Source organism: Spea bombifrons, chromosome 10 (genome assembly GCF_027358695.1).
Source record: "Spea bombifrons isolate aSpeBom1 chromosome 10, aSpeBom1.2.pri, whole genome shotgun sequence".
In the NCBI taxonomy this organism is placed as follows: domain Eukaryota; kingdom Metazoa; phylum Chordata; class Amphibia; order Anura; family Pelobatidae; genus Spea; species Spea bombifrons.
Genome location: NC_071096.1, coordinates 7,117,446 through 7,127,980, shown reverse-complemented (window position 1 = coordinate 7,127,980; position 10,535 = coordinate 7,117,446). Strand labels below are relative to the sequence as shown.

At 46.4% G+C, this 10,535-nt stretch overlaps 1 protein-coding gene across 2 annotated transcripts; it reads left to right on the top strand.

The window, feature by feature from the left end:
- The first annotated feature begins 823 nt into the window (after positions 1–823).
- ARFGAP2 (ADP ribosylation factor GTPase activating protein 2) lies at positions 824–10,199 on the top strand. Of its 2 annotated transcripts, XM_053449209.1 has the most exons (17): positions 824–988; positions 4,347–4,465; positions 4,564–4,636; positions 4,968–5,099; positions 5,210–5,290; positions 5,457–5,556; positions 5,644–5,700; positions 6,075–6,119; positions 6,400–6,452; positions 6,539–6,675; positions 6,812–6,943; positions 7,034–7,159; positions 7,912–8,046; positions 8,328–8,451; positions 8,684–8,777; positions 9,175–9,293; positions 9,406–10,199. In XM_053449209.1, the coding sequence occupies exons 1-17, from the start codon at positions 917–919 to the stop codon at positions 9,424–9,426; spliced, it is 1,620 nt and encodes a 539-aa protein (XP_053305184.1). In that variant the 5' UTR covers positions 824–916; the 3' UTR covers positions 9,427–10,199. The 2 variants fall into 2 exon arrangements, with proteins under 2 accessions (XP_053305184.1, XP_053305185.1); XM_053449210.1 differs by lacking the exon at positions 6,075–6,119 and having other exon boundaries at positions 825–988.
- Positions 10,200–10,535: the final 336 nt, after the last annotated feature.

The following is a 10,535-nucleotide window of genomic DNA, read 5'->3' as shown; positions in this document are numbered from 1 at the left end:
CATTGTTTGCTTTTAACTACTGACATGATCCGGACAGTCATATGGATATCATTTTATTATCGCTGGATACCCAGGCTGCTGTGATTCAGAAATATTCGCCAGCTGTGGTAATAGGACGGGAAATAATCCTTCAGCCTCGCTAACGCAATATGTTCATTAGTTTATTGATTAAAACAAATTTCATTTATAGTTTGTCTTTGTGGGATGTTAATATTATCCTCTCAACAAATTATCAGCTTATATGATCAATATATTATATACACCGTATATAGGATGTAGATATATAATAGCTATTTCAATACACAGTACATAGGATCTAGATATACAATAGATATTTAAATACACAGTATGTAGATATACAATAGATATGATATACACAGTATATGTGATTATAAATATGTAATATATTGAGTTATATATCGGTGTGTATCTGCCTGTGTGCCTCATCTGCTAATACATTTTTGCTGACAGCTAAGAGCAGGAATTTAACCCTGGGGGGCACCAGGTACTCAATGGCATAAATACCTGGTAAGTAATATATATATATATATATATATATATATATATATATATATATATATATATATATATATATATATATATATATATATATATATACATATATATATACATATACATATATATATACATACATACACACGCTCCCCCCCCATCATTCATAAATTCCACACAAAATAAGCAGAGCAGTAATTACCCCGCACCCCCTATCCGTGTACGAACAGGGTGTACCAACATGGCCGCCGGATGTGACCTCATTTCCCGCAGCGCTGGCCTGGTTGAGCTCGTTGATTGGTTCGCTCTCTCGATGACCTGTGAGTTCAGCCGGTGCCTCACGGGCGTTCTGTGATTGGCTGCTGTGTAGTCGGGTCGCAGTGATTGACGAGAGGAAGGAAACATGGCTGCCGAACCGAGTAAAGCGGATATTCAAGCGGTGTTTAGACGGCTCCGGGCGGCACCGCCTAACAAGGTAAGGTGAATGGAGAGTGAAGCGCGGGAGGGGTAGGAGAGCGGAATGCCGCTGGCTGTGCCGGCGAGGCCTAGTGTGACACCGGCCGGTCTGCTTCTAACGGGTGTCGGATAAATGCTTTCATGCAGGTGTCCGGCACCTGCCCCCTTCTAGATATCGGTACACAGCACAGCCCATCACTCTCAGCCAGAGCGGTTACAGGGAATCCGGGTACTGGAGTGGTTGCTGGTTCCATTGCTTGGATGACGTGGAATCCTCTGTGTTGCAGCCCTCGAGGGGGTTTTTATGGAAATATGTCTAAAATGAACTTATTACCCCTATATTTGGGGTTAACCCAGGGGCTTTAATAAGCAGATTTAGTACAAAATTGCTATCAGGAAAATTATTGATAAAATGACTATATAATATGAGGCTGGCAGAGAAGGGGTTAATACCCTCTCATCTCGGTTGGACGGAGCGCGTAATATTTGCAGCAAGAAGTTTCGTAAATGGAAAGTTTCCTCGCCGGTCTCTGATCTCTGGGTTTCCCGCGAGCCCCTGGGAGATCGGGACGCGTGACGTAACCGTGACGTAAACGTGTAAATATCTGCGGCACGAAAGGCATCGAACGTCCCGACCAATCACGGAAGAAAAAGCGAGCTGTGTTCTTATTTACCGTGATATTCTGGCTTCACGCGGCGGCTCAGGCTTAGAATCTGGGCTACAGAAGGCGATGCAGCTGTAGCCAAGAATGGACTGGCGCTCAAGATTCCACCGGGTGCACCAGCAACAAAAATACCTGTACTGACAGTATACACGGGCTACACGCGGAATGATTAAATTAGCATTTAGTCTGATAAGATGCGGGTTACTGGAGAGAGCAGAGCCGTGGCTAGCTCCTTCTGTGCCTGAGGCAAGAATGGAAAATTGTGCCCCCCAGCTATTTTTACAGAGGCAATTTTCATTCACACTGCCTTGACACACACCTGCCCATAAACACACATTTACACATACGCTGCCTCGACACACACCTGCCCATAAACACACATTTACACATACGCTGCCTTTATACATACCTGCCCATAAACACATTTACACATACGCTGCCTTTACACACACCTGCCCATAAACACACATTTACACATACGCTGCCTTTACACATACCTGCCCATAAACACACATTTACACATACGCTGCCTCGACACACACCTGCCCATAAACACACATTTACACATACGCTGCCTCGACACACACCTGCCCATAAACACACATTTACACATATGCTGCCTTTACACACACCTGCCCATAAACACACATTTACACATACGCTGCCTTTACACACACCTGCCCATAAACACACGTTTACACATACGCTGCCTTTACACACACCTGCCCATAAACACACGTTTACACATACGCTGCCTTTACACACACCTGCCCATAAACACACATTTACACATACGCTGCCTTTACACACACCTGCCCATAAACACACATTTACACATACGCTGCCTTTACACACACCTGCCCATAAACACACATTTACACATACGCTGCCTCGACACACACCTGCCCATAAACACACATTTACACATATGCTGCCTTTACACACACCTGCCCATAAACACACATTTACACATACGCTGCCTTTACACACACCTGCTCATAAACACACGTTTACACATACGCTGCCTTTACACACACCTGCCCATAAACACACGTTTACACATACGCTGCCTTTACACACACCTGCCCATAAACACACGTTTACACATACGCTGCCTTTACACACACCTGCCCATAAACACACGTTTACACATACGCTGCCTTTACACATACCTGCCCATAAACACACATTTACACATACGCTGCCTTTACACACACCTGCCCATACACATTTACACATATGCTGCCTTTACACACACCTGCCCATAAACACACATTTACACATACGCTGCCTTTACACACACCTGCCCATAAACGCGCATTTACACATACGATGCCTTGACACACACCTGCCCATAAACGCGCATTTACACATACGATGCCTTGACACACACCTGCCCATAAACACACATTTACACGTACGCTGCTTTTGCACAACCTGCCCATTAACACACATTTACACATACACTGCCTTTACACACACCTGCCCATAAACACACATTTACACATACACTGCCGTGACTCACCCCTGCCTTTACACAAACCAGCTTACAAACACCAACACTGGTCTTACACACATCTGCCCATACACACACATACACTGCCCATGAGCTTACAAACACACATATATACACGTACACAGCCCGTACACCCCCTTCTCCCCATCTCTTACTTTTCTCATCTTCCATGCTCCACCGTCCATTCAATTTTGGTGCGAGGTCTGTCGCTTCAGGCCTCGGCTTCCGTGCTCCCTGATCACTACGCTCTGGCTATTGATGCAGAGCGTGGGGGTGACGTCATATCCCGGCGCTCGCCATCTTTTGAAGTGACAGCTCTTGCGCTCCCTAATGTTGTGCGGTTTAGAGGGAGGTTGTGATCTCTCAACCGGTCCTGCAGCTGCTGATCAGGCAGCTGTGCGTCCCCTCGCAGATGTGCCCGAGACGAGTGCCTCTCTCGCCTCACCCTTCCTACGGCCCTGGGAGAGAGTTCAGAGGAGGGCCATGTAAATGGTCTAGAGGATAAAATATATCAAAAAGGACTGACATCCCAAACAGAGAAGAGAGAGAGATGGGGGATGTAATAGAAACCTTTAAATACTGAAGGGGATTTAAACAAGGTGAAGGAGGAGAAACGACAAGAGGTCAGACGCTGAAATGGAATATAGGGAAGTTTTACTTTACAGAGAAAGGTGGTAAATGAGTGGACCAGCCACCCAGCAGAAGTGGTAGAGGATAATACAGTGAGGGTATTAAACATGCCTGGAATTGACATATGGCTCCTGAATCTAAGACGTGACCAACGACTTATAGCAGGAGAAACGGGCGACTGGGGGGGCGAAAGGGGCAGATTCGGTGTCTGTATTGTCCGTACACATTAGATTTAGAATAAATACATTTTGAGAAAAGGGAGGATTTCTATAGGAACTAAGGAGTAAGTTTTGGATCCAGATCCTCCCGAACGTGCGGGTAAATAGTTTTAGTGAATACGCTGAGGTTTCTGTGTTGTAACGTTTGAGTGATCTGTTGGCATCCAAGTAGAAGCTCAGCCTGGCCCGTGTTAAGTTGTATGTCTGCTGAAACACTGACTTTCCATCGCGGGGTAATGGCGGCACGCCGCCTGCTCTGCTTCATTTACCGGAATGCGTGTGAAGCTGCGTTAGGCTCGTGCCGGGGGTCGTTGCCGAGCAGACCCCTCACCTCTCTCTGCCTTTCAGTCTTGTTTCGATTGCGGTGCGAAGAATCCCAGCTGGGCCAGCATCCCCTATGGCGTGTTCCTATGCATCGACTGCTCCGGCATCCACCGCTCTCTGGGGGTTCACCTCAGCTTCATTAGGTGAGCGAGGGCCGAGGGAGGGTTTCAGCTGCCGTCCGTAAACAATCTGTTCCAAGTACAGAGGACGCTGATCTTAACTCTAACATCTGACAATGCAGGTCTACGGAGCTCGATTCCAACTGGAGCTGGTTCCAGCTGAGGTGCATGCAAGCAGGTGGAAACGCCAACGCCGTAAGTCATACGGGAGAATCCTATACTCACAACCCATATCTGCCGCATACCCAACAAATGCCATTCAAAAGACGCCTGTCCAAGGCTTAAATACGTCCAATAGCCGTATGTTGTCTTTTTTGCATATTTGCATGTTGATCATTATTATTTTAGCAGCGAGCTGGGCATTTGAATGTTTATGCTCTTTAAGGTCTTATCCCTTTTCTGAATATTTTTATGTACTCCATGTGCCCTGGGTCGTACCATAATGACTTCCCTGAAGGGCACTTCGATCACCTGCTTCTAGATCTTAATGTTGTTTTATTTCCCCTCTTTGCCTTGTTTTTGCCAGAATGCCTTCTTCCACCAGCATGGCTGCACTACCAGCGATACCAACGCCAAGTACAACAGCCGCAGTGCTCGGATGTATCGGGAGAAGATCAGACAGCTAGCCAGTTCAGCCATGGCTCGCCACGGCACTGATGTGAGTCTAAAGAGGTTTGCCGGTAGGGAATCTGGCATCTCGTGTGCCAAATATTCGCAAGTAACTTTGAGTAGATGAAAGATGTGCGACGTTTGTCTCTCTTACTATAGCTGTGGATAGATGGAATGACCTGCGCCGTTTCAAACTCGCCAGAGAAGAGGGACTCTGATTTCTTTACGGAGATGACCCAGGTAAGACCTTCTTATTGAACATAGTATAAGGAAATTAATTTTGGCAGCTGGACTTGCTCCCGTGTTGGCTGCCTAGGATCCAACTATGGATATGGAGCAGATTTATTATGAAAATAGCTATCGGGTAACTGTGTCTGATAATCCAAACACTCCTTCTCTTCCACAGCCTGGCTCGTGGGATGCGATGCCAGTGGTAGAACCGCCACCGGAGAAGGGTCCTGCAGAAGCGAGACCAGCGAGCGCCCCCGAGAACAGCGATTCTCAAAGTAAGCGGCTGTTCTTTTCATAGACCCTACCGCGTATATAGTCTCAGAACCGTCCTGTTATTTAATGTCCTTGCGTTGTGTTCACAGATCCAGAAACCGGTCCCAGCGTTGATATTCTGAGCACATCGCCAAAAGCCACAGTGGGTGAGTTATACGGTTTTAGCCGGGAACTTCTGTTCCTTTTGAATGGGGGACCTTACAAGATGTTTGATCCTGAACATATCCCAAGGATGGCCTGAGAAGGGGGGTATTCTTCAGACAGCCGGAGTGAACTGAGCTCCAGGGATCCCATGGTTGCCGTAGTTGCTGCTGAGCTCTTTAGTAATGTTATCCCTACGTGCGGATCTGTGGTCCGGGCTGAAGTTGCTTTTAGATGAAGAGTCCACTTTAAATGTATTGCGTTTGCAGAGGAAAGAACTTGTGGCCTGAGAGATGAACTAAGTGTCTGTGTGCAGAACATACAGACTCTCTGCATGTGCCGTGTCACTGCTGAACACGTCTGTTCCTTTCTCCTTCAGACAGGGCTATGTGCCTTTCAGTCCAGGAGCTGACTCCGAGTGCAGGTGACTGGCTCGCCCCAGCTGCTGTGTGCTTGGCATGTCATTCAGTGTGTATTTTGAAGATCAAGCTGCCTGAATTTAGCTTATACTCTATACTGGTGACTGTACACACTCTGTACAGCTGGGTCTCTTCACATACTGTCCACAATTACTGCATTAACACTGAATGGCCTTTGGCATTTAGTCACAGAATGCCAGGCTGTGGCTCCGCCGTCTCCCTACTAACCTCCCAATGCATGCGCGCGCATGCACCCCAGTCACCGATTCCTGTTTCTACTTATAGAAGTCAAGCCTACTCTTATTGGAAAGAAGAAACCGGTCGCCGCTAAGAAAGGGGTGAGGATTATTGCGGACGGCTCGCGCTATGTAGGGAGGTGGTAGTCGGGGCGATGTCTTGAACCATTTTTGTTTTGTCTTTTTAGCTTGGTGCAAAGAAAGGTCTCGGTGCCCAGAAGGTGAGCAGTCAAAGCTTTAACGAGATCGAGCGAAAAGCGCAGGTCGCAGAAAAACTCCGAGAGCAGCAGGCAGCCGAACTGAGAAAAGAAGCCGAGGAGTCTCTGTGAGTTTCAACTTCCATGGTGGTCGGCTTTGTATATGTTTGATAGCCGTCTCCACCACGAGTGCAGCTGAAGTACTAAATACAAATAATTTCTGTACAATTTAGAGTTGTAATAAGAAATTTCTTGCACTCTTAGTGTTACCTCCATGAGGCTGGCCTACCAAGAGCTACAGGTGGACCGCAAGAAGGAGGAGAAAAGGCTGCAGAATCTGGAGGGGAAGAAGCGCGAGCAAGCGGAGCGATTGGGGATGGGTCTGGGTCCCCGCAGGTACGGTTAGAATCTGCCATTCGTCTATATTATTGGCCAAATCTAAATGTTATGTCCTGCAGCACGTTACGCTTTCTTTCTTTGTTGTAGTGCCATCTCGCACTCCGTCCTCTCCGAGATGCATGTGATCGAACAGGAGACTCCTGTGGCTACCAAATCCTCACGATCTCAGCTTGACCTATTAGAAGATTCCAGCTTCACCTCTGGACCCCCCAAGTAAGTTAATATCCCAGCTTGTCGATATGTTAACAGCCAAGTCCAAATCTGTGTTTGACATTAAGGTTTAGAGGCACTCTCGATTTAGCTTTTACAGCAGATGTAAAGGGAATTGGTGGGTTAGTCTGCAATGCTGCTGAAGCGGACTCGTACTTACGGGGGCTGTGCGGTGTCTGTTACCATGGTAACAATTAATGAAGAATTCTATGGCGGCGTCTGCTATGGAACAGAGCTGATCTTGCGCTTCCTAATTTGGTTAAAAAGAGCATACACGCTATACGGACAAAAGTATTGGGACGCCTGACCATTACACCATCAGGGACTTTTATGACATTCTTAATACTTAGAAATTAATATTTCGGGCGCCTCGTCCAACATCGGCCCCTGACCTTATAGATGATCTACTGGATGAATGGGCAAAAATTCCTACAGAAACTCCAAAATCTTCCCAGAAGACTGGAAGCTGCTATATTTACCAAGGAGGGGCAAACTCCATATTAATGTCTATGTATTTAGAATGCAGTGCCACAAAAAGTCTGTGTTGGTGACCCTTGTCCATATAGTGTAGTTACTGTGAGGATTTATTACTGTAGTTATGATATCTCAGTGGGCTTTTGTTTTTTGGTGAGGATTTGGAAATGCTTTAAAACAAACGATGCTTGAAGTCAAATAGTTCAAGGATTTATTTTTCTCTACACCATCCAGACCAAAATGAATGATGTCATTGGACTGTAACAATGTTATGTCATCAGGTATAAGGACAACCCATTTTCACTGGGGGAAGGAATTACTCCTCGGTGGGAGAGTGAGAATTCATGGGGGTCTTCTGATAAGAATGAGGAGGAGGGAGAGGTGACGATCTCCAGCATTCAGCCGGTACGCGACCGGTGAGTTACATGAAAATACTGGGAACACGGAAAGTGTTGGAAGATTTAAATACTCTGTGGGTTATTGAGTGTTTGACACAAACAATGAAGTAACAAAAAAAATTTAAAATGGGCAATTTTGTCATGTAACATATTGGAGTTGGGCAACGATCCCCGTGGTCTGTCCTCACGTTTAAGATTTTAGTTTGTTGCTGTGACCATCTTATTAAAGTATTTGTAAGGGCAGCGTTTCTCTTAAACTCTAGCGATTCTCTGACCACAAATGTCCTTTTTCTACTTAGACCTGCAAACAGAAGAAAACCTGAGGCCGCCCCGGCGCCAGAATCCAACGAGGCTCGGGCGAAATTTTCCAGCGCTAAAGCGATCTCTTCGGACATGTTCTTTGGGAGAGAGCAGGACGCGGAGGTGAGACGTTCCCATCCCTGCGTTAAACCCTTTCTGAGATATAGAAACAGGTCTTTATTTCTTATTGTCCTATGGGATATCTTGCAAAGGGGATGCGACAAATATTTAAGTGCTGGACCGTACGTGGCGAGACACCCCCCGCTTTCTTTTACTCTCGAAGTATTGGTGTAGCTTACTATAAAGCTGTGCCGTTGGTCCCGGTGTGTTAATAGTTCTGTGTTTTGTCTTTTAGTATGAAGCCAGGTCCCGTTTGCAGCAGCTCTCTACCAGCAGCTCTATCAGCTCTGCAGACCTCTTCGGAGACCCTGATTCTGCTAATGCAGCCGGTCAGTACAACAAATCACTGGCAGGCATTGAACCCGGCATGCTGCCGGCCCTCGTGTATATATCACTAGAAGTATTATTCGGCTGATGTGAATGGAGTAATGCAGTAATAAAAGTACAGGTACTGCACCCGCTGTGCGTACGCGGTGCCAGGGTATTGTGGTTCATCCGCTGTTAGTCTGTCCCATGTAGAAAACAAAAATGTTATAAAAAGGGGGCTAAGCGCAAGGCCGTTAAATACACTAAAGCAGGAATGTTTTAAACGTCTTGGCGTGCCTACAGGATTAAAGTGTTTGCTTTAAATGCAGTTGAATACGTACAGTTAAGGATCATAACTTATCAAGTAGCAATTACTGAGAAGTCGGCACTTGGATAGCGTCTCACGTTGTTTGCTTGCAGCTGGAGTGTCGTTGGGTAACGTTATACCGTCTGCAGACATGACCCACTTCAAGCAAGGTGTGAAGTCCGTGGCTGGCAAGATGGCGGTTCTGGCAAACGGTGTCATGAACACTTTGCAGGTAAAATCTGGGAATGTGTATTTCTTTTCATAGAATACAGGGATGGGGCAGTTATAGAGACTCCTCACCTTCTGATTGCAAGCCGCTCTCATCTGATGTCTCTTTCCCGCAGGATCGTTACAGCTCCTATTAACGCAGCAGCCGGAAGCGACATGGAACCGTTCACCTCTGTAGCGTCGGTGGTCGTGCGTTGTAGGGGTTAGCGGGAATGATGGGTCTGAAGAAAAGAATATGTGCCCCTCCAGGCCATTGAGATGACCCGTTTTTTTTTTAATGGAATGACTGCTTCAGTATTTGAAAACCATGTCTGCTGTTGGACTATAAACCCTCTCTCTGCAGTAGCTGCGGCTGCTTAAACCCGTTGGCTGCTCCTGTCCTCCCCGTAGCTTTCTGATGCCCCCCCCCCTTTTTACTGAGGGATTGTGCTTTTAATTTAACGTTGTGTGGGGTGGTTATTCATGTTTTCTTATGCAGGGACAGGACAGAATCACTTATCTAGCATGTAATGCCTGCTTAGACTGGGGCATGGGGAAGGGGGGGATTTAAAGATGGCGAGGGGAGGACACCCCCATTTTAGAAATTTTAATGTCTTACCTATTTGTCGGTGGCTCCAAACTTTCATCGCCTGGGAATCGTGTTCTCTGTCCACCCGCAGCCTGTGATTGCACAAAGTCGCTGAGACTTTCTCGCTGTCCCAGGGAAGCTGTGACCGTGTTGGACTCTCCGAATGACTCCGGAGAACTGCATGTGTATTTATTGGCTCTCTTTGCAATGGCATTCACCTCTTTGGAGGTCCCAGGCTTGGCCCACCCATTGCCCCCTTTTAACACAGATCAGTTCTTTGGCACATCGTGTTTGGTGATAACCAGTAAAAGAATTTAAATAAAATTACAGAGGTGCCATGGATTCCTGTCTTCTCATTCTTGCGTGCACCGTGTTCTGTGTAATGGGGCAGTTAAAGCTCCATTCCTATGTCCCGTCCCCCAGGTCTGCTGATTGGGGGTTCTATTTCATTTGGTCCCCATAATTTTATAGTCAATGTGATTATCAGGTTTGATACCTTTTGTGTTAAATGCATGTTCGGGGGCTGCTTTACAGTGGGGTAGCCAGCAGAGCTGCATCTCCTGGAGACCTGTTTCCACCATCGCAATTCACTTTCAGGTAAAACAGTTTAACCTTCTAGGTAGCCTTTTCACTAAACTATCTCTATATATCTATCTATATATATCCTCTCACTAGGCC

What these genes read in the sequence shown, in the direction of transcription:
- ARFGAP2 (XM_053449209.1), top strand. Translation starts at nt 917, where the DNA reads ATGGCTGCCGAACCGAGTAAAGCGGATATTCAAGCGGTGTTTAGACGG. An exon ending in TGGCTCGCCACGGCACTGAT is followed by an intron (nt 5,100 to 5,209) that starts GTGAGTCTAAAG and finishes CTCTTACTATAG; the next exon opens with CTGTGGATAGATGGAATGAC. An exon ending in GGAGAGAGCAGGACGCGGAG is followed by an intron (nt 8,452 to 8,683) that starts GTGAGACGTTCC and finishes TTTGTCTTTTAG; the next exon opens with TATGAAGCCAGGTCCCGTTT.